The 24,564-nt window shown below is 41.9% G+C and overlaps 1 protein-coding gene across 3 annotated transcripts in view; it reads left to right on the plus strand.

Moving 5' to 3' along the window:
• Positions 1-448: 448 nt before the first annotated feature.
• Positions 449-24,564, plus strand: part of EFHC2 (EF-hand domain containing 2) — a 64,636-nt gene continuing 40,520 nt past the window's right edge. For all 3 annotated transcript variants that reach the window (XM_074572875.1, XM_074572876.1, XM_074572877.1), the window contains exons 1-4: positions 449-583; positions 9,946-10,134; positions 14,391-14,541; positions 22,362-22,585. In XM_074572875.1, coding sequence (XP_074428976.1) covers positions 542-583; positions 9,946-10,134; positions 14,391-14,541; positions 22,362-22,585 — 606 coding nt within the window. In that variant the 5' untranslated portion in view covers positions 449-541. The remainder of the gene's footprint in view (positions 584-9,945; positions 10,135-14,390; positions 14,542-22,361; positions 22,586-24,564) is intronic.

The raw sequence follows: 24,564 nt of genomic DNA on the forward strand, positions 1-24,564 counted from the left end.
ATGTTTTCTGGGGGCGGAACCATGTTAAGAGGCTGCTTCACCCCAGCAGGAGGGAGGGGGCTACGCAAGGCTTTGGGCCTGAGGTAAATTTGGAAAGATTTGTGAAGAACACGGCAATGAAGCCTGAAAAAACCCTAAATAAATGGATTCGTGTTTAGTTCTACTTCGGTCCCAAAGGCCGCAAACCCCGACGCGCCCCCGCCTCTGGGCCCGCACTCCCCGCGGGGCTCCCGTGGACGAAAGCCAGGACCTGCCCCCCTCCGGTACCGCCCGGGCGGGCTGTGACACCGCAGGAACCGTCGGCGGGGCCGGCGGGAGCGGGGAGGGGTTGAGCCTGTGGCGCCCGGCGCTCCTGCTCCCGTCCCCGGTCCCAGCGGGCCGCACCGGCCGCCGCGGGGGGTGCCCAGGCCGGCAGCGCCCCGCTCGCCCCGGCCGCCCCTCGCCTGACGTCACCGGCCGGTCTCCAGGCAACGGCGCCCCCAGCGGCGCCGGGCGGGCCGGGAGCGGCGTGGTGCGGGGCTGGCGGCGGGACGGGGCGGCTATGGCGCTGCCGCTCCTGCCCGGGGTCTCCCGCGACCCGAACGTGAGTGACAGCGGAGGGGACGCTTCTGTCGCTCCCTGCTCCGGTGCCGGGGCTGCCTCCGGGGCGGTGCCGGCGTCGGTTGGCCCGGCCGCCCCCTTCAGGCCAGGCCAGGCCAGGCCGGCGGCGAGGCGGCCGCCACAGGGCCGGCCTGGGGGGGCCAAGGCGGAACAAGACGCGGTTTGGTTGTCGGTGGGGCCGGCAGGAGGCGGTGAGGCGCAGGCCCTCCCTGAGGAGGCGGCCCCGGGGGTGGGGAGCAAGCGCCGGTGCCACGGCGAGGCCTTCCCCCTCTCCCCCCCCCTCCATTCCTTACCCGGCAGGGGGAAAGTGAGGTGGTGTTATGTTTGCAAACCTCCTCCGGTTTTACCTTGTGAGGGGGAATGCTTTGCAGCTAGGTCGGGACTAAGGGGTCTGGCAGCTACTGTGGGGCAGTTTGAGCTCTTGGTGAGTATCTAGCAAAGCCAAACGGGGAGAGCCAAGTACCCACTAAATAAACCAGAGTCTTTGCAGAGGTGGTGGTGGTGAACGCTAGCGATGCTAATGTTTTTTTCAGAGTTGCCAGTACTATTGAATACCGATGGCAGTCTGAATATATAAGATGGTATTTTTATCATGAGCTGCAAGAGCAAACAAAAGAGGAGGCTGCCATCATGGCTTCAAACTTGTTCATCAAGGACGGCTAGAAAATTGATGAATACAATCTGTACTGTGAAATGGTGCAGGAGGTAAGGGAGAATTTGGGCATGGCACTGTAGCTGGTGCCTTCAGGAGGCAGATGAAACAGTGTAGACTTTCTTAATTTAAAATATCTGGAAAGGAATCTGTTGTTTTCACGATGAACATGTGGCCGTTAGAGCCCTCGTTTCTGCAGCCTGACTGATGGGGTGCTTTGCTAGCTCCTGAGTCCGGTCCACCCTATGAGGGAGAGTGTAGGTGATGCAAATGTATTTCAGGGACAATTTGCAAATGATTTGTCAAGACACATGTGTTAATGCCAGTGATACCACAAGCATCAGTACCCCTTCAATATTAGACTTGTCCACACTGGTAGCATATCTGGGAGCCCACTTTATGAGCTATGAATTAGTTTGCATTGAGAATGAGTGGTCCAGTGTAAAACCTCTGGCAGCTCTCTAAAAAACCAAGACAAATAGGGGCAACTGTAGCTGCCTAGGTGCTGGTACAGGCAACATGAAATTGTACAGAAATATGTGAACTCCCCAGCCTCACTTGGTGTGTCAGCATTGCACAGGTATGAGCACACAGGACCTCTTACAGCAAAAATCCAGTGTACAAGCAGTGAGTATCTCTCAGGCAACTTCATCCCTACAAAGAGCAGGCTGCATGCCATTGTTTTAGAAGGAAAAACAACAAAAAAAAGGGGGGTCTGGTGGTGAACACTCAGACTCTCTTGCTGAATTCAAATTTGTAAAGGGTTGGTTGTGTATATAATGCTTCAGGTAGCTGCTGAGTGGGCATATTGGCAACATTGAAATAGGTGTATACCATTGGTATCTGCTGGTGGAAGTGTTATCTGAGATTTTATTGTTCCCCAAATTTTAATTTAACTTAATTGATAGGGATTATTGGTTTTGGAGTATGATGGAGTGAATTGTTTCCGGAACATCGCGTGCTGAAGTACATACAGTGCATATATGTCTGATGAAAACTAAAGGTGTGAAAACCAAGTCACGATTGCCACAAGACAGCATTGTAAAACTGTGTATAACATTGTATAACTGTGGTTATACCATTGTCAGGGCTCCAAATTGCTCTTTTTGACAGTCCTTGAGATAGTCAAGGTAATACTGATAACTCACCTTTCTTGAAAAGCATTTCTGATCTACGCTTATTGTTGGTTATTAGATTTAATTTTATTTTCATCTAGTTCCACAAATGAGAGGCCAAGAGGAGCATATTTAAAGGAGAAAAGTGTCACTGCTATAGATAAATTGAAAAGGAAAAATGTATTTTCACATGTTAGTACTCTGAGCATTGCCATCAACGCCTCTTACTGCACAGAAACAACAGTAGCAAAGCATGCCCTGAAGAAGGACAAGGAGGGGACAGGGGATTGCTGTTCCTGTCAGCCCTTGGTTTATAATTATGGGTATAAATTCCACTCTTACCACTGTTCAAGCTACTGCTACAATCCTCTTTTCTCTGCCCCTCATGCTTCCACCTGCTGCATATATAGGCCCACGAAAGGCAGTGGAAGAGGAGTACATAGGCGTTTTGTCTACCTTGGATGTGTTTAATAAGGCAGCTGGACTGTCTCCAGAAAATCCGAGCTTTAAGATGGTTACGGATGCAGAGTCTAACTTGAGAGCAGCAGGGGCTGCACTGACAAATGGGAAGGAAGGAAGAAATCCTTCCGCACCGCTTAGGTCTCTGGATCTAAGAGCCACTAGGCCTTCTATTACTTCTCTGTTATGATTATTATTGATTCTAGCTAGCTCTACCGGGGACACTTATTTCCGCTCCAGCCAGGAGCGGAAACATCCAGGAGCAACAGCACTGAGGCCAGGCAGCTCGCAACCGCCCCTGGTGCCGGCACTGCGAAACGCAGCAGCTGCTGGCTGGTTTCTGCCGTTTTTCCCTCCCTTAACTGTAACCGACTGGTGCCCGATTCAGTAGCATTCCATGAGAGCGATGCTGCCGCTGCAGTCCTGAGTCTGGGACAAAATCTTGCTGCTCGGGCATCACAGCTAATGAGACTGGAGGGAAACACAGGGAGGCAACAGGCACTTTTAAAACAGCAGAGGTCGTTCTTATGGTAATGTAAGGTAATGTTTCCTTTGCGCTGAATGAGGAGAAGGGGTAGGCATAGCACAAGCAGTGCCATATTTGAAGTTTGGTTTGTTGGGGTGGAGAAGAATGATGACTAACAGAAGGCATCAGGAGCATAAAATATTTTCCGTCTACAAAGAGAGTAAAAGGAATGACCCACATTTTTTCAGATTTCTTTAAATTCAAAATTATAGTAGTTTGTGTACACACAACTCCACCCATTGAATAAAGCCCCTTCACCTCCTTTAAAACTCCTGTTCCTTGAACAGAAGTCCAAAGATAAGCTGCTCATCAGCAGTTCCTGTCATGTTCACATGTGGGTGATCAGGAGATCTAAGGGTAGAGCAGGCTGGTATTTTGTGCACAGATTAGCTCATCTCCTGCCCACTTATGAGGGCCCTCTCTTCAGGGGCCTGGCTAATGGGGAGAAGTCAGGACTTTCCCCTCTGCTGAGGCTGGGGAGGCTGGAATCTGTGCTGGGAGTGCTTCTGCCCCTCTGCAAGGCTGGTGCTCCTCTGTCCTGACAGCCTTAGAGAAATGCCCTTGTCTGCCTGGCAGTGGCAGAATGTGGTACTCACACATCATTTACCATCCTGTTGGATTCAAGAGTTTATTCATTACTTTATTTTCACAAACAGTAACTCCTAGGTTACCTGTTTGAAAACTTCACTATCTGTTGCGTACCTTTGAAAAGGAGAATTCCTCTTTTCTTTTGTTCCTGCCACTGAAGTCAGTGTTTAAGAGCTGTGGAGAGACCTACATACTGTAACTTCTGTCTGCAGAGCCCAGTCGATACTGAAATTGTGCAATAGCGAGACTTTCAGCTTTGTCCATACAAGTTGTATGTGTGTCACCTGTTTGTCAGGACAGAGGATCACAAGTCTTGATAACTGTGTTTAATCTTGCATATGTGGAAATGTAGCATATAATAGGTTTACTCTATTACTTCAGGAAAAAGTTTGTGCATTTGGAGTCTGTACTGTGTTAGGAATGACACTGATTGCAATGAAACAGCATCGTTACTTCCTTTGTTAGTGTTACTGGTCCATCTCCCATTGTCCAAGGCAACTGCCCCTTCTGATACCAGATTGATGTTCTTGCCTTATATCAGCAGCTAATGGAGAGGACTGCATATTTGTGTGGGTCAGATTTACCAGGTGCTAGCTGACCGGTGTATTTCTGTGCCTGAGGTTTGAAATCGCTCTCAGAGAGAAAATTTTGTGCAACAATTCTGCATGGCATTTCTCAGAGAATCGGACAATGAGTTTATAGATCTCCGGGTGAAATTACATCCTTAAGAATATCAGTTTCTGTTGCAAACTTTAGTGGCGCAGCACAAATTCCCTGTCTTCCTTGTTTATAGCAGGAGTTTGGAATTGCCCTCAGCTGTGCTACTGTCGCTGTCTCTTGTTTTTCCTGGCTTGAGTAATCCTTCTGCTCTGTAATCATTGGTGCCAAAATGGGACATTAGTTTTTCTTGACGGAGTGCTTGCCAACCTCTTTATAAGTAAGCCTGCCTGCTGTGCCTTCCTTTCTCCTTGCCCTGGCCTTCTTTCCTGAACCCCTTCTGCCACCTCCTGCCCTTCAGCCCCACTCCCCCAGGTCTCTGTCTGTTCATACCCCCCAAACCTGAATCTTCCTGTAGTTGCCCGTCAGAGTTGCATTTTGGACCCTGTACTTTATATCCATCTGTTGTCTTCTCTCAGGCTGTAACAGCCCAGGCAGTAAGAGCAAGCTAATACAATCATAAAATAATAGAATGGTTTGGGTTGGAAGGCACTTTTAAAGGTCATCTAGTCCAACCCCTCCTTGCAGTGAGCAGGGACATCTTCAACTAGATCAGGTTGCTCAGAGCCCTGTCCAGCCTGATCTTGAGTGTTTCCAGGGATGGGCCTCCACCACCACTCTGGGCAACCTCAATGTAAAAAATTACTTCCTTATATTTGGTCTGAATCTTTTAGTTTAAAACCATTACCCCTTGTCCTATCACAGCAGGCCCTGATAAAAAGTATTTCCCCATCTTTCTTATAAGCCCCCTTTAAGTATTGAAAGGCTGCTATAAGGTCTCACCAGAGCCTTCTCCAAGCTAAACGACCTCAACGCTCTCAGCGTGTCCTCATAGGAGAGGTGCTCCAGCCCTCTCATCATTATTGTGGCCCTCCTCTGGACCCACTCAAACAGGGCCATGTCTGTCCTGTACCAATGCAGGCTGTTAGTGTTGGTGCCCCTAGTTCTGGGGTGTGTTAGAGGGGCACCGCAGTTGCTGGGAACAATGTCTTAAGGTAATCCTCCTTTTACGGTACCACTTAACCTCTGAAGATACTGAAACCTCAGCAGAAAGCCGGGGATGATAAAGGTTTGACAATCGGTAGCTCAAATATGGCTTTTCACTAAGCAGTGAGTGCTAACTTTGTGAGAGATTCTACTTAAAAGTACTGCAGGAACTTCTGCTGTCTCATCTCTGTCTGGTGGTGACTTGCACTTTCCACAGGGCAGGAGATTACATGAATTTGACTGGCACAGTGTGAAGCATTTGCATTTATTTCCATTGCTTAGCTGAAGCAACCAGGAGAGTGTATCAGAGTAGTTCAGAAACATCACAGTTCATCCTGATACAGGATTTGAGCAGGACCTCCACAGTGCAGCTGCTGTTCTCAAGGTGGGAATTAAAAATGGATACAGGGAAGAGAACCGGACTGCTACCAGCCGTTCCTGCCATAACTCCCTGTGGACTTGGTTAAAAACATGTAGCTCCTGAGAGCGCATGTGTCGCAGGGTTCCCTCATCACTCCAGCCACTGTGGGGAGAGATTTCCAGTTGTGTTTGGTTAGTCTGAAATGTGCAGCTCCCTGATGAGTTTTCTGTGACCCTGTACCAGGGTATTAAAGAGCAAGATGGAGAGAGCACGAGGCAGTGTTCCCCAAGGAGCGCAGTGGCTGAGCTTGCAAAGCCAATAGCTGCAGTCAGAGAATCCTGACCTTTGCATTAGTCACTATCGAGTGTATCCTCAATATTTATTTCAGGCTCACCGCACAGAAAATGACCAGCTTTGTTCAGCAGATCTACAGCCTGCTCAGCTTAGCTGCGTTAGCACAGAAGACACAGTAAACCTCTTTCCCTGCACTCTCACAGATCTCTTTTAGAAGTCATTTAATATTACTGTGGCGGTAACATGATGTTCTATCACTATTTTAGGCTGGATGTGGTCTGACTTCATTAGCCATGAATGACATTCCCAAATCTCATTTTTATCTTTTGTGATCTTCAATTGTAATTACTCTTTTTTCTTAAACTTCCTTTTTGTTGTTGTTGTTTTGTTTTGGTTTTTTTTAAGAAATGGCTGTACAGACCTTTAGAAGAGATTATTTTACATATGGATTTATGTGCTTTTCATGGAGAAGGGGCTTATAAGTAATTCTGTGATTAGGAATCTAAAATAGTCTTTCTGTCGAAGAAGAATGCCATAAAAGATTCTTAACAGAGTTGCAGCTGTTGGGCTGTGTATTTTTCATATCAAATTGTGAACGGTGTTGCGATTTCATCCCTAAAATCCCTAAATTTCATCCCTAAATTCTGGGAAATTTCCAGTAGAGGCAAACCTGGATTGTTGGATGAACACTTTACCGCACGGTAGCTCACCAAAACCCAGAAACAGATGGACAGCAAATGCTTCTAGAAGAAGCTTTGAGGACATGAAAAGCTTTCCTTTGCTCAGGAAAACTGCCACCCTCACTGTGCTTTGATAACTATGCCTTTCTCCCTAACTCATGCTTTGGTAATAAGGGGAAAATAATTAAATACTTGCCATGACAAAAAGTGGATCTGTTCTGTTGCACCTTCAGTATAAATCAGATGTTTCTGCCTAGAAATTTCCCTTTTAAAGCTCAGCTTGACTGTAGTTATTCCAGATTTGAACTGATAAAGCAGATGCAGAAAGCTCCCTCCCATTTTGACTTCTCTGCAACCCTTTACCAGCCTACTGAGGAAAGAAATTATTAAAAAAAAACAATAGAAGAAGAAAGGGCGGCTCAGTAGTGCCCAAAGGAGAGGGAGAAAACCATCCCAAGTGCAGATGTATTACAAAGTGTGTGCCAGACCCCGTCAGTGACCGTCTGTTTCAGTGTCCCGTGCCAGGAGAGTACCTGTGTTCACTTCTTCAGGGAAGGGTGGGATGACCAAATGAAGATCTGCTCTTAATGCCTGAACGTCAGTGCTTACACTGCTGTGCACCACAGTGTGAAATTTTTTGTCACAGCTCAAAAAAATGTGCTGATATAAAATATTTTATTTGGGGCATTATTCCTGCAAATACGCATCTCTTTTTTTAATCTTGTCAAATTCCTGGCTTGAGCAACGCTGTGTGGCAGAGAGGCCTGTGGATTAATTAATCATTACACAAGTATTTCAGTATTTCCTTTTATCGATTTTCTCTTTTATTCAGTAACCTTTGTTCTTGAGTTATAAACATATGGTTCAGGAGTACTTTTTATTTTCCTTTGTATTATTCTTTAAACTATGACACTTGCCATGTGCCCTTTTATTTACTTCTTTTCAAAACATTGCTTACCTTTTAAATATCTTCTTTGGGGAAGTGCTACCATACTCCCAATCATTACTGTCCCCAGTATATGAACCTTAGCTCATTTTGCATTGACTGTTTCAAAGGATGCTGGCCAGCCCAGCTTTTGTTAACCTAAGCAAGGTATGGCCATTGATTATTATGGTATGAAAAATAATAATTTGTAAAAATAGTAAGTTATTATTTTTCATACCACTGTCCTTGCAAAAGAACACAAGTGGCATTCAAAAGGATTTTAAGTAAAGGTTAAGCTAAGGTAGTGACTGAGCTGTTCATGTCAAGGGCAGCTCTCTATCCTGTGTCATTGGATTTAGAGCACTGCAAGGCGGGCGAATGGTTCGGATTGTAACTTTCAGTGTGCAGGAACTTGCCTATGTGCATGTTGAATGTTACGAGCCATGAGGCTGGGTAGCTGCCTGTCAAATTCCTCACTTTCATATCGGCAGAATGAAATAACTACTCGGTTACTTTCAGGTTTTGCTGCTTCACTGATTGCACACTTGTTCCCAGAACTGCTGTGCTGAGCGTATTACATAATCTTGGAGCACTTCAGTGTTGCCATGATGAAAAACAATGATCTGTTCCTTTTCTTTGTTGTTTTTCTTGGCCATTTTTTGATTCCTGATAGTAACTTAGAATTGTGTACAACTTTGGGGGGAGTACTGGTTTAAATATATGTGCGTGTGATAATTAATGTCGCTCAGTCTTCCAAATGAGAGGTAATTTTGTCCCTCTGCTACTTTGCTGACATACCTGCTCTGGTGCTAGTATGAAAATCTTGCTGTCCAGTCTTTTCCTCTACCCAGGGCCTTCTCTTGCTCACCCATAACATCAGTTCCTCCCTCTTCAGCCACAGCTTCCCTCACGTTCACCCAGTCCCAGGCTGAAGGAGGGCACAGCTGCCATAGTCTCCGTCTCCCCTTGCCAGGTGTGCTGGGGTGCAATTACCCAGTGGCCCTTCTCCACCTTCCCAGGCAAGGTGTTCCAAGGATTTGAGAGAGTGAGGAAGGGAGGGATAGCAGAGCCAGAGAAGCTAATGAGTCAGAACTGCCGCTCATGGGAGGAGGGGTTAGTGGAGCTTTCTCTTGGCTTTTCCTATTTCTGTGTCCTCTCTTGTGTGACTGATGTGTGGGGTTGTGAGAGGATTGCTGCCCCAGTGCAGATCACACCAGTTGCCTCCGTTCGAGGGAACTGGCCAGCAAAGCAGCTCATCAGGAGGGACGTTTCCACAGGCAGGACTGATAGTCATGTGAGGCCAGAGGCTTTTCTGCATCACTTCAAGATTGGCTCCAGCCCCAGCCAAGAAATGCGAGTAGGCAAGATGGGTTTCTTTGCAGTTGGTTGTGCATATTTTTTTAAGCTCTCCATCCTTAATTGCCTGAAAAAATAGTAATAATATAAAGAAATAACTTCAGAGACCTTGTTTTGGAATAAGCCCAGATAGAATGAATATTCTGTCTTTTGATTTGGATCCAATCTTCCAAAATTCAAGTGTATTCACTAGTACAGAGCTATTTATTTTGCACTCGGGGACACAAGTGTAAATAAGATCTTTGACATAAGTAATGAGAGCAGGCTGTTCTCTGTGTACTCCTGAACCATTTCCATTTGTCCTCTGGCGATCTATAGAATAGGCTTTTCCCCTCTACCTTTTGCAACAGTTCTCATGGGTGACTTGCTTCTTTCTACCACACGCCTCAATTCTTGTTGCAGGGAAGGAGGGTGAGGGAAACGGCCAGTATCATCCTGTCTCTCAGCCTGGGTAAATTACTGGAATATTTTTCCATTTTCATCTATAAGGCTGGCAAATCGACCGCTGAAATATGATGCTTCACTTGCAGCATTCCAGTTGTTACAGGTTTTTAGACTCTGTTAAAAGTAATTATAGAGAAACTTTTACACGATTAATCCCCCTTGCCTAGAGAGTTAACTCTTATGGATTTAAAAACAAACACACAGATGTTTTTTTTCTCTTTTTCTTCCAAACTTTTGACAGATGGGTAAAGAAAAGTTCCATAAGTCACAGCACTGGGGTTTCTGCAATAATGTTGCTATGCTGGTTGCAGAAGATAAGCCTGGAATAGGAGGTGAACCGTTACCTGGTCAGAAGCTGAAACCTGAATACAGTGTGTTTCCTAAAGGGATGGGAAGTGATGCTCCTGCTTGGATAGCATTTGACAAGCAGGTACGTAGAAATCTGTATTTGTATGTTTTTTTATGAATAGCTACAATATGGCAAAGATGGTGTAAAGGTGAAACTCAGTTAGCCAAATACCTCAGAAGATTATTTTGTGTACACAAAAAAAAAGCTCCTAGGTAGACAAAAAGAGTGGTAACATCTGTTTTTCCATCATATTGGTATATTAGACAATTAATATAAACATATATCATGCCATACAGCAACATATAAAAATATTCACGTATTGAGATACATCTCCTACTGAATATAATAAAAATAAGGGAGTGGTTGATATATTTCTTTTTAGTGAAAATGGTGTCAGTAAAGGCAACATGTTAAGAATGAATGTAAGGTGAGCCCCAGTCCAGGAGAAAATGTGCGTGGGCACTCGGGAACCATTAACCACAGTGGAGTGCTATAGGCTTGGAATTCACTTATGCTATCATGTTTGCTTGCTCAAAGTCCTGTTGACTTTTGTGTGACCTGTTCACGTGTAATATAGCTAGATCATGTCCATTACAGACACAGGAATTTAAAATTAGTATTTTTTTTTATTTTGTAAGAACGTAGCGACACCTTTAAAGTTAGAGAGTTATCAAATAACTGTAATCTGTGATGATATGAATTTTGTAGCACACTGTTATTACTTTCTATGTTTAAATTTACATTAAATTCTACTTAGTGATGTTTTATTTCTAAAGCAAAAAGCCTACAATCAGAGAAGAAAAATGGTCCAGAAAAAGAAATCATTTAGCAGATCGCAGAAATGTTGCATGACTAAATGATTACAGTATTTAAATAGTGGAAAGAATAGCTAATCTCATAATTTTTCCTTTAAAAGAAAAGCCATGCAGGTAATTGCAGTACAATTATGCATTTGTCTCTTTGGCAGACCAGAACTACTACAAAACGTAAGGCTTGAACAGATACACGTGACTTAGGTTAGCATTATCTCTGAAGTCCTTAGTATTGCTCACATATTTTTCAGCAATGTGCTCAAGTATGAATTCGTCTAATGTGCCAAAGCGTTAAGGCTTCAGCCAGTCCTGCGCTTTCTTTATCTGCGCCCTTCTTTCAGTGGGGAGGTGTGCTTTGGCTTCTCAGGGCCATACATAAGTTAGTTAGCCCCGTTAAACGTGTTAGGCTAAGTTAGCCAAGTTAAACGTGGACCCAAGTTTATGAAATAAAGGGATTAGGTAGGACGCAGTGGGGACCTGCCACAGAACGTGGTTTATGAGATGAACTAGCTAGCCTTTCGACATTCCTTCTCTTATCAGCGTATTCCTCCACAGGGCAATACGGGGGAGGAGTTTGCAGATTCGGAATTGGCCTCTGGAGGGCTCATGTGTTTGTATTAATTGCAGACAGCTAAGGGGTAGCTACCCAGCTAATTTAGCTTCCCCAGTTAGGAGCCTAGAATGCAGCTACGTCCTCCAGTGCTGCAGTTTGTGACTCAGCAAAATGGACTACATGAAAAATGCTTTGAGCAGGTGTTTATCTTTTTAAATGTAGCCTGCTTTGTTACGATTTTTCTATGGTTTCCACCTTTCAGCAGGTACCATAGTAAACCAGGCATAAAACTTCATTATTAAGTAAGAAATAGTTTTTGCAATTTCATATGCCTAATAGGAAGCAGATGTAAATTTAATTTCTTCTACGATAAAGTCCACACACAAAGCCTCCTGGGCTTGAAACTATGGTTATAATTTGACTACCACAGGTGCCAGGGAAACCTTATGCTGACTTTAGAAAATGCCAGAGTTTAGTCAATATTTGTTAGTTTTGGTTTTCATAGGTAACATTTAATTTTTTAGAGTGGGATAGAAACGTTGCACATAGCAATGTACTGCAGATGAGACGTGAGTTAGGAAGTGTTACATTTCAAGTATTTTTAAGATTAACTTTGCGTTAAAATGAAAAGTAAGTCATCTTCTTTTCTGTTCCTTCTTCTCCTCACCCTTCCTGAATCATCTGTTTTGATCTGCAAAACTGCAGTTGGCTGCTGCATATTATTTCATACACTAGTATGTTGATAAGGGTATAAAGAGAATAAAGTTTAAGTGCAAAAGAACGTGCACAAACTCCTCGAATGGAGTAAACCAGGACATACGTGTATGCTCAGTGAAAGTAATAAATACAGTGTATTTAGAACCTGGTTGTGCTTGGAGGTCTGTGCAAACAGACTGTTTCACCTGGCTGGTGTCTCATGAGACAACCATTGTCAGAAAAGGTCATTGACAAAATTAAGAACAATTAGTAATCAAATAGGGCACTTGAACAATATGTTTGTCAAAAAACTATACTCTAGTGGGACTAGCAGAATAGGGAGAAGAGGGTACAGCATCTAGGGAAGTTTCCAATGGTTGCATGGCTTATCAGCAGCTGGGCAAGGAACAAAATTCAGCTCCTTGTCAGCTGAACCCCAGGATGTTCAGACTGGAATATAGTGGTTCCACCACAGTGCCTTTTAAGTCCCCTGGAGTATTCAAGAGATATACACAATAGTAACTGGAGGTCAGGAAGGATACCTGGGTCATCCAAAATAGCACTATACACCAACAATGTTTAGACAAATGGAAGGAAGAAGAGATGTTAAAGGATGATAGAGTTGTTTGTGTTGGCTCTGGTGTATGTAAGATGTTTTATCCAGTGTTTTTGTGTTTGATATATGAAACGGTGAAATCCACAGTTAAAAATTATATATGTCCAGAATGCATTTTTATTTATTTTCAACTATTTCATCTGTTGGTTGTTCAGAAACTTGCATGTTGTACTACTTAAACATATAGTGTCTAGATTCTTTTGTGTGAAGATCTAATGCTGTCAGATTTAACAGGTAACAGTTACATTGTTTGATTATAATTTAAATTTTATTTCCGTAATGGTGGCAGCTCACACTGCAGGAGAGTTGATGCCAAAAAGGTATCTGTCATATTGTTTGATGCATCCCAATCAGTGGGATCTTAGCCTTTGAATTAGTTTGTGGAAACAGAGTTTTTCTCATCTTGCTGTTACCCTGCCTGACTAGGACACAGTGCGGCTATTCTTGTGTCTTCCCGAGCAAGACGTGAGCTCTCTCTCCCCAGGTGGAGAAAAAAGAGGTTGTGTTTGTTTATTGGGGTGGTACATGGAAGTACTTTGAGATTCTCAAAGGCACGTGCCAAAGGAATACAGACTATTAACCGGCCTGTTCTGTGTCATATAGGGATCTTGGCTAGCTCACTACATTTCAAGCATTTTCAAGCCATGGTCTGCCAGATGCTCACTGAAACATAGTGAACAGCTAACTTGTCTTTTTTCCAATGCTCCAGTTTGTCTAATGATTCAAGAATAAAGGTAATTGAATATATTAAATAGAATCATTGCAAAAAATGAAGTATGGATTAGCACCTATTTGACCCAAATGTGTTGGGGGGGCAAGGCGGAAACCTTGTTTTAATTATTGCCTCTTTGCATATACTTACCACAGCAAGCATTCTGATAGATAATGCGTTACTAAGTAGGTACTTCTTGCATGTTCCCTTAAAGTTGGTCTTGGTGATTAAACACCATAAATGATACCAAGAAGTGCAAAACTGTGTAATGGTTTCCCGAGTTTGAGTTGGGATCTCCAGACATAAAGGTCACTGAGCACCTCACCTATGAAGGGGTTTTTTTCTTGCATTATTGCTATTGCAAGAGACCGTGAAGACCAGTTGGTAAGCTCGCTGAGATTTCCCCACTTGCTGAATTGCAGAACCAGGTAAGTTTTGAAATGCCAATATTGCACAGCTCTAAATGACTCCTGAGAAACATCATTTCTCTGTGATAATCTTCAGTACCATGCATTAGACAGCTTGCAGGATCTGCTTAAAAGAACTCTCCTTTCCATTTACCTCAATGGTAAAGCCATTACTGTCATAATGCACTTTATTTTCCAGCAATTCATTGAAGTCTAAAATTTGCTTCAGGACCTCGGTAGCTCTTTGTGCTATCAGAAGTGCTTTGTTCAGAAGATTTTCCAAGCAGCCTGCTGATAGTTTTGTGTTTGATTTCCTTCTTTATCTCTGCTTAGATGTTGTGATAATAAAAATGCCAAGCAAAGAACTTTAAATTTATTTGATTTTATGTTGATTTCTATTCTTACATTTGTGAGAAATAAATCTACCTTCTGAAATCCATACATTTAGTTACTTATAATCTATACGAGTTTATTTTATTGACCTATTTTGCAAAAGCATTGAAGATTTTGCTGCCTTATGTTTATTTATTGTTTTTAATAGGTATTGTCTTTTGATGCCTATTTTGAGGAAGAAGTGCCTGACAAAAATCAAGAGCTGTATAGAATCAGACATTGTAAAATATACTTCTACCTTGAGGATGATACAATTCAAGTGATTGAACCTCAAGTGAAAAACAGTGGCATAACTCAAGGTATCTGGTTTTAATAGCACTCTTTTTTTTGCCATTTATATCTTTTTCAGTACAGTCTTGGTCCATTCTAATGGATACATAACATGACTTCTTATAGTTAAAATGGGCTGTAAGTGAAGAGCTATAATTGCCTTTTCTTGTTATGGATCGTAATGTGAACTTTTTTATTGACTTTGTTTCTGAGGATGTAGGTTTTGTAAGGCAGAAAGCCCTCCTGCACTCACGCGTACAATTTTTTCTCTAATACAGCTGTTTGAAATCATATGATAGCGGGTCTATTATCAGTGTCGTGTCACTTCTGCAAAAACAATTTGTGTTCTAGATCTCCATTCCTGAGCCTGGTTCCTCCCATCTTGGCGCTGACAGTAAGTTCTCTAGCTGCAGCTTTGTAGTTGTTCATTAGCTGCTGCAGTATCTCTGCCATTGTTGAAGGAGAGTGCTTTTTGTGCCTCTGGCGGTTGGTTCTTTTATGATTAAATGCCCTTGGCACAGTAATTTTTCCTTGACACCTTTAAGTTAAGAAGCTGCCTTGCCTCAGTGTCACATTACTGCACTTGGGCCAGCCTGAGGACTTTTGGAGGAGGGTTTACTGAGCTGATTTACTGGAGTATTAATGGACTTGGTTTACATTAAGAAAACATGATGTAGTGGTCAACATCCTGTTGCAGAAGGGGAGCACAGCTGCTGCTTCTTGGTTTTTATGGGTCATTGCCAGAATTAAAAAAGTTTTCAAGGGATATAGTCCAGATAAGCAGGACGTCTTGGGATGACTGCACCTCCCAATCCCCAAAGATATTTTGTATGTTCTGGTGGATCTTAGCACAGCAATTTTCAAAAAGAAGTTAACCTTTTAACTACCGTATTGTTTTCCAAGATGAGCAGATGCTATCAATTTCTCTGTCTACAGAGCAGGATAATATTTAAAAGTGTTATGATGTGTGTTATTACTGCTAGACCTGGGATAAAATTACCTGGGAATCTTTTCTCAAACCAGTACTTCAGGCCCTGCTTTCCCTTTGTTGAGTGTTTCTTATTGCCAGAAATCTTATTGGCTCTTCAGCAGGAGAGGAACTCCTCTTCAGAGGAACCTGAAGGAACCTCATCCTACTCCTACCTGGACAAGTGCTTTTTCAAGACCTGAAGAAAAGCATGCTGGATCTCTTTTCTTGGGAACTTCCAAGTTACTTATCCCCTCCCTGCAGTCATATCCATGAAGCCAGAGACATCATTTGGTTTAGATTTTCTCGACTTGTGTGTCACGGGAGTGGGACCGTCTGGTTTTGGATTTTGTGGCTTAGAACAAATGACTGTTGACAAAGGAAGTACAGTTAACCTGAGAGGCAGAGGCGACATCTTTGAGAAGGAAGGTGGAAGCCAGGTTTGTTAGAGCAGGATAAAGCAAGTTCAAAGCTGATTCCTTTGAATCTAGCTATAGCAATGAGTCATTTTCATTGTCTTTGTTGTATGGGTTGTGACCCTTCAGGCCTCATGTTCCTGGCAGTCTAGTCATGATCCTGTGGTGACAGGAAGGCTACAATTTCTCCCTGTTTCTTTGGCTGGATCTTGTGTTTTGGAGTCACCTTTGGTACTGGATCTAAAATTAACTGGGTAGTGTTAGAGAGAAACAAGAATTTTCTCAGTCTTCCATGCAAGGATGTTTTGAAGGCCTTTACAGCTTTGTATGAGTACTTTATGTGGGATAAATGAGTATACACAGCATATTAAACTGATGGATTAAAAAGTAATGTTCCAGGATCTCAAAAGTGCATTTCATTTATTTGTTGCTGGTACCTGGGCTGGTAAGGAAGCTCCGTATATTGATTGTGCTTAAGAAGGAAGAGATACTGTAGACTGAAAGGCCCAAGGACTATTTGGGATGTGTTTAGGCTTCACAGTTGATGAGAAGATCTGGGGCCTATACTTTATCATAAACATCTACATAAATACTCTCATTATCCTAGAGATTAATATGATGTAGAAGGAGAAAGGTGGTGGAGATGCCTATCAGAGGATTCTTTACTCACATGCACTTGGGCAGTGACTTCATCCTCCATAACTGAAGAACAATCACAAAGTTGTTATGTTAAAGGCATTAAATACTTGTTGTTGAATACATGCAAAACCAGCGTTTCTTAAAAAGAAGTCCCAAACCATTAATTGCTAGTCTTATTCTGTTGTCAATTAAAATCTGGCTCATGGCCTCTTTTATTGTAATTATATGTATCTCTTACATTATTCAGATTCCCTGTCCTGACTGGGAATTTGTAAGCCTGAGAACAACAGAAGTGTAACTGTCTGCATTGTGAAGCTGGTAAACTGAAGCACAAAGGAATGAAAATCTTGCCCATGATCATGCAGAAAAGGTCATTAACGATACGAGGAACTGAACTGAATTGAAGTTCAGAATCTTAACCATAATGCTGTCTGCTGCACATCTGCTGAAATAAAATGTTTCAGTTAATGAAAAGGCTAGGGGTTTGTGGAGGAGAGTTCAGCTGAAGGAGATCTTGGGTTGTTGAAAGGCAAACTTCACTGAACAAAAGAGCACAGGTATGGGGATACAGGTGAGGAAAGAAGTGTGGGAACATCGGGAGCAGGATAGGCTTAGTTTGTGTGAATAGTTGGAGAGCTGCAGTGGCAGGAAGGGGGTTGTGTAAAAGATAAATGGCAAAAAACCGCAATGGAAAAAGTGGAATTGAACTGTTGAAGGCAGAAGGTGGTGGTGACCTTAGTTTGGATGTTTACCCCAGCAGAAAAGATGTAAAGTAGACAGCTCAAATGGCTGTTCTCAGGAGTCGTCTTGCAGAGTAGATATAGCAGTGGTGGGGTGGATCAAAGGCAGGTGGTAGGGTAGATCAAAGGTAGATCTTCTTTGCTTGCCTGGTTAATACCTTGAGGCCACGGGATTACCAGTGCTTGTGCCATAACCCACAAATGAGAGCTTGATGGTCTGAATGGGTGTCCGTGGGCATGGTGGGATCAGAGAAATGTAGTAGTTTCCTACTGTACTCTCCACTGTGGGTAGCCGTTGTGGCTTTGCAGAAAAAAACCTGGAGAGGGTTATGGACTGCAGGAGGATTTGGTGAAGGAACAGCTGTCAAAGAAGAATTTCTAACTTGGATTATGATTTTACAAAACTAAACCAAATTGTCTTCAGGAAAAAAAAAAGCCACAAAATGTGCTTTTACCATTGATCAAAATCTCAGAGGGACACAGTAAATGATCTGTGGGAAATGTATTTCAGTGACTTTTTTAAAAAAGTACATTATGGAATCGGCTGCTGTACTTGGACATGAATTTGGACAGATAAGGTTGCTATCAAATAACTGAAATCTAAACTTCATTTAATTTTGGAAACTGCCTTCCTATAGTTTGAACTTTGGAAAATATTAAAGGCATTAGAAGAAATCTATACAAACAGAGAAATTCAATGCCAAGCACAAATGAGTGCAGAGACCAACCTGAAACTGAGAAACCAGAATCAAAGCAAAAAATACCAGGACAATCACAGTGCACAAAAACTAACTACAGATAAGGGAGTACAGAGTGAAGAGAAGGACAGTAAACTTGACCACATAACAAACTTCACTGTGTTCTTCCAGAGCCGGAATGCTCATGATTTTTCCCATATAAAAAGAAATTCTCCCATAGAGAGCGAGGCTAGATATGGCAGTGCAAGCGTTTTGTAGATCTAATTCCCAGTTAACAGGACTGTGGCTGGCTGATACTGTCTTATCAAAAGGTCATTTCTGTCCCATGGGGTTGACTGTAGCTTCCAGTGCAATCCAGGCCCTGCAAACCAGAGTGGAGTGGAGCAGCTGGCTGGTTTCCCCAAGGTCAGCCAGCTGAAGAAGAGAGTGGAGCTGCCTGCTGGCCGGGTTCCCAAGGCCGGCTGGCTGAAGAGGAAAGTACAAGCAGGAAAGCGAAGCTGAAGTCAGCTCCTCCAGTATAACCGATTATCTAAGAGTTTAAGACCTCCCCTGAGGCCTTGAAATAATTGTGATTTTGCCATACTTGATAGCAGCCAAATCGTGACCTTGCTATGTTCTGAGATGAGCGAATAAGTGAATGTAAGAAGCCCCCTTGTTTATTGGGATGAACTGTTCGTGTTGCAGAAATAGTAGTGGTTGTTTCTCCTCCTTTCTGTGCAAGCAGTCAAAGAGTGTACAAACTCCAGGTGTTACCCATTCCTCTCCTTTCTCTGATGCACTCTTGAGTAGTGCAGAGGGAGTCGGAAAGCTGTGCTGAGGCAATTCTCGGTACCACTTTATTTCTTTGGCAGAGCAGCATAGCAGCAGAGACCAAATCATTTGCTGCCCGGCTTCATGAGCTGCCCCATAGTCAAAAGGCCTTCACTACTCTTAAGGTCTCCTTAAGCTGCTGCTGTAGCTCCCAAATAATCAGAAGCCCTGAGAGAAAAGAAGATATGCTACAAATTATGGTGTGGGCATGCGATGCCACCAGCACTGTTAGAGAAAAGCAGTACCCCAACTCCCTTTATAAGAGCGCAGTAGAGAGCTTTAGCCTGACCAGATGCAAATGTTTAAAATATTGGTGGTGGTGCGGTAGGATAGCCTGTTCAATAAACTGACAAAAGACAAAAGAAACATCAAGAATAGCCATCTGTCCTGAGCAGCCTGAGTGTTGCACATGCCCAGATCCTCCTATGGCAACTTGTAGCAAATTTCTAAAAGTAGAAACGTAATTATTTTCTAGAAGGAAGGACAATTTAAAAAATGCTGAGTACTAACCTCAACTGATCAGGTTTTATTGAATTTGAAATTCAACAATATAAAATGTCTACTCTACACGTGTAGATCAGGCACAGTGATACCTAATAAAAGCAAAGGATTGGCACAGATATTATCTTTACAAGACATTTTCCATTAGGAAAGAAATTCTTATCCCTCACAACAAAATGGGTATGTGTATTATACTTTGAAAACTGATATGAAAAACTAGCTGAAGGCTTATTCACCAGTTCTGAGGTGAATATACCTTTGGAAAACACCTCATATTACAAAATTGTCAACCATTATATTTTTACTAAAATGATGATTCAACAGGATTTGCATTGTTCTGCATTTATCACAGAATCACAGAGAATTTATTCTGTGAATTAGAATTTATGCGGAAGACTGTTCTGACTTAACACATTATTTGTTGATTTTTGTAGGAGTAACCAAAGGATTAGCCAAAATCAGGTAACATATTTTAAAGTATGTGGTTTTGCTAATGGTAATGCAATACAGTTTTGCATCATTTTAAAATGTGCTAATTACCATGTTTTCTAACTAATATCTCCATGAGGATGCATCTTAAATACATGTGTGTTTAAGCAGATAGAGGTTCAAATTTATTTTACAGTCAAAGGTCAGTAACGAGAATGTCAGATTTGGTACATGTGAAACACCAGGATGCTGAATGGGTCTTAAATATGGGAGCGTGGAGTGAATCTGCTTTGTTTTCTTATTCCCCTGAAAAATTAAGGGTGTGTTTTCATTGTAGGAGTTAGAATTTAACAAACAACCCAAGATAATGTAGTAGTGGAAGTTATTGCATACAGATTAGTCCCTAGGGAAATAATGTGAACAATAATGAATTTCCATGGACTAACTCAGAAATAAGGCCATTCAAACACCAAACCAAACTACACAGCAATATCTTTCTCTCTCCTCCTCTGCTTCTCTTCATCCCCACTCTCCCCGAGCACTCCTCCACGCCCACCTACCCCCAAAACAAAATAGCAGTGCTGGAAAATCATCAAATGGGACTCAGTGGGAAGCACTACCAGATGCACAGCTGAAGGGCACTGGAAAGAGATCCAGCTCTGTAGTGAGAGATAATGAGACAGACCTTTTAGATAATTGTGTCTAGTAAACTATTATTGTAGTAGTAGGCTAGTACTGGAACTACTTTTAGTTTCGGAATTTTTGTGTGTTTACTGTAGTTGTCTTAAAATTGCATCTTTTGTAATTACTGTAATTTTAAATTTGTTGGGCACCTATGGTAGCAAGGAATTATTATAATAGTATGGGTTGGTGGTTTCTGTCTGGTCTGAACCAGTGGATATCCAGATTATAAAGCTGGTGCTACAGAGGTATCTGGGTTGGTAAGCACAGCAAAGAGCCTGAGGTTGAAGACTGAACCATCTTTTTATTCTCTGCAGGGTATTTTCATAGAACTGTACTGAGGTATTGATGTGGCAAAACTTTCACTGTTGTCCTTTTTGTTCTCTCCTAATGTTGAAAAAAAGAGTTTAGTCCCAGCTTTGCCCATCTGCTGTTCTTTATGAACTCGTAACTTCATCCAGAATAAATCATAGCTTGTCATACATGCAGCTGCATACCTTCCTTTAATGTATGTTTTACATATTTGTTTAACCTACTGAGGCTGTAGCTTCTAAGTTGTTTCTAAAATACTTATAGTACCACAGAATTGTCGAGGTTGAAAGGGATATCTTAAGATTGTCTAGTCCAGCCCCTGCTGCTCAAAGCAGGATCAGATGGAGCCAGATGCCCAGGGCCATGTCCAGTTGCGTTTTAAGTATCTCCAAGGATGGAGACTCTACAGCCTTTTTGGACAGCCTGTTCCAGTGTTTCATCACCCTCACAGTAAAAAGTGTTTTCTTGTGTTCAGATGGAATTTTGTATTTTTTAATTTGTCTGGAGAAGCGCCTGTCTCCAGCTTTTTCATTCCCTCCCATCAGGTATTTATAAACATTGATAAGAGGTTCCCCCCTAAGCCATCTCTGCTCCAGGCTGGACAGACCCAGCTCTCTCAACCTTTCCATATGAGAGATGGTCTCTTAATCATCATCAGTGAGTGCTTTTGAAGCATTACCCAATTCATCAATATATTTGTGAGTTTTCAGCTGATTGATAGACCCATAGCAGATTCCTTCTCTTTTGATGTGGTAAATGTAAACAAATACTATGCTTCCAGAATAACAGTCCTTTCATTTAAAGACTATCAAGAAGAAAACTTAATTGTGTACTTACTTTAACAAAGTTAAAATGTCTATCTTTTTTCTTTATTCTTTTTATTTTCCCTTTCTTTTTCTTTTGGATAGTGTTCCTATTAGACTATGGGTTATGAGTTCCTGGCTCTGTATTTTGGAGATGGATCAATATATACATTTCTCTACTGCAGCCCAGCAATCAGCCCAACTCGTCTCAGTCGTCTCTACTTTCATTTTGCTCCTTTAGGAAGCTCAGTTGAATGCACTTCCTTCTGTGCTTGATAGATCACACTTTCTTCCTTGGTAGGGCATTTTTTCCCCTCTAACCTCAGCTATGTGTGGCTCTCTCTACCCTTCAGAGCATAGACAAATCTAGTCCCTCCCATACACCCCTGCCACATGTTTTTTTTGCACAACTTTTTGTGTGTTTCTTTTTAAAGAAAAAATAATGATACTAATGAGTACTGCCTTGCTTCTCAGAAAAAGTGAAAAAGACATCTCTTATCTTAATGAGAGCAGTATCTTTGCTGTTCTTGTTGAAAAAATACTAACCTGTTACATTTCCAGCAACACTTGGGGAGTTACTCCAGTGGTTTCTTGTTTGCTCCAGAAGGTGCTAATTTTCTGTATTAAGTCAAATACTAGAACTTGAGGTTCTAGAAAATGATCAGTGTAAAGTATTTCTAATAGAAAGGATCCTCTTACCTAATAGTTCTTTTGCTGAATGAGTGACACTTTTGTTTGTCGCATACAACTTCATCTGTTTTGGTCATATCAGCATAGAAAATTAGCAAGTCTGTAAAGTGATCCTTAGAGCAGAGGATATTCACGCCATGAATTTGTTCTGATTCTTTTACAGGAACTATTGTTCGACGGCATCGGATTCCACTTCCACCTCCTCATGAAGATCAGTTCTATACTATAGATCATTTCAATATCAACATAGAAGTAATCCTTTATGCCCGAAGATACAAGATTATAGATTGTGACCAGTTTACAAAAAATTTCCTGAGGAAGATGGGAGTTAGATTAAATCCTCCTGCAGATCGTCCAGATGACCCATACACCAAAAAGCGGCAAAAGGTCAGATGAGGCAGTAACAGTGAAAACTTGGTTTTCATAAAAGTGTCCTTTTAATGAGTAATATGCATTATATAAAATATTTCTCTAATAGCAAATAGAAAGTACGTAGAGGTAGCTATTTCAACATAATGAATCACGAAACAAAACTTGCTTTTTAAAATTTTATTATATGGCTCATTGTATTAACATAGCGAAGACCCGAATATAACTGATTTTCTCCTCATGTGTTCACACATCTGTTGAAACAGAACAAAATGAATTAGTAAAAACAAAATAAACCTTTCTGTATTAAACGGAAAAGAAAAAAAAAAAGGACCTATTGTATGTTCTACTTATGATTTTGCTTGAGCTAATTTAATGATAATAAACACTTTTAAAGTGTTTAAAGAAAGATCTAATTGGAATTGTGGTTCAAGCACATCCATGGCTTCCTGCAGACTCACTCACTTGATTTGGTCTATTCATATGTCAGTTTTCATCTCTACCCCACATGTTATTTACAGCTCTTTGCACATGCAAAGCAAATTCTGCTGCCACACAGAACCCAGCAGTCTGCAGTTTTAAGACTTGTGAGGTTTTACTTCAATGCAGTTCCCTCTTTTATGAGTATATGGGAACACATACACATCTCCAAAAATCTCACTTGCAGCTCCTAAAAGTGATGTGGATTCCTCTCTGCAGGATTTGGGGTCTTTTCTCTGTGAGTTAATAGTGGGAGTGATGTTTTCTGTAGGAGATGAGATAATGACAATTTCTTTCAATTCTGTTTTTCTTGATTAATATGAGTGCAGATGGCACTGTATTTTTTTCTTGACCTCACGGTTAGGACTGTTGGCCCACGATATGCAGCCTGTTGTGATAGATGCAGCCTAGTACTCTGAAAGCAACAAACACTCCATGTGTCTGTTGCATTCAACTTAATCCTCCTATTGAGAAAACTGCTGCATCTCTCAGCAGCAAAAATGGAAAGTAGTTATCACTGAGATGTGTAGGACCATTTGCATGTCTTTGAGGCACTCTCAGGCCAACGTGTTGGTTTCACTTCATTCATGCTTTCAGGCTTTTTGCAGTCCCACAACGAAGAGTAGTATTTGTAATATGTCTCCTGTTCCTGTGTAGTGGTGACTCAGGCTGGCCGTGGGTTGCTTTTCCCTTACTCAGGCCTTGTAGGTAGCGGGTGTGTATTAACACATGCTGAGTTGTCTTGATATTGGCAGACCGTGTCGGCATTATATATGGTACTGCATAACCTGCTTCATTATTATTATTATTTTTTGTAAAATCCACAAGCAAAACATTCCAAGTATTGTGCGCATGTGTGTCTAAAGATAATGGAGAAAGGAAAAAGACGTTTGAGAAATAAGAGCATCAGAAGACCAAAAATTAGTGAAATCTATGTCTTAATATTCTCAGTTGAGAAATTACAGAAAAGTTACCTAGCAAATTCTGGCTGCTTTATGCTCTCACTTCCCTGTGACTAATTTGTGGAAGGTAATTTTTTTTATTTATTAAGGGAAGATTGCTCTGGACTGCTTTGAGCAAAATTAAATGGGTTTGCACCAGACTCCTAATAGTGCAGATGGCCAGAAAATGAAAGTATGAAGGAAAGGAAGGAATATGATGAGATAGAAAGTGAGACCAATGAAAAATGTAGAAAGACCTTTAGATTCATGTTTCTGTATTGTTGGAGATGAATTCCCATGGATGATGATGTTTTCTGGCTCTGTGACTGTATTTTGTTGCTCATTGTGTCTTCAAGGGTCAGGAAGGAGGAAAGATAGTACTAGGATAGTAAATACCATGCATACTAGCATGATGATGCTGGAAATGGAAAGAGTGCTGCAGATTAGCAAGGACATTGGCAGGCAAAACTTAGTTCTACTTTCCTTATTTTAAGATTTGATGCTCTGAAAGAATGGGCCTTTCCCCTCGCAGATTGTTAAGGCTAGAAGATGCATCAGTGTATAAATAGAAATCTA

Source organism: Larus michahellis, chromosome 1 (assembly GCF_964199755.1).
Source record: "Larus michahellis chromosome 1, bLarMic1.1, whole genome shotgun sequence".
Classification (NCBI taxonomy): Eukaryota; Metazoa; Chordata; class Aves; order Charadriiformes; family Laridae; genus Larus; species Larus michahellis.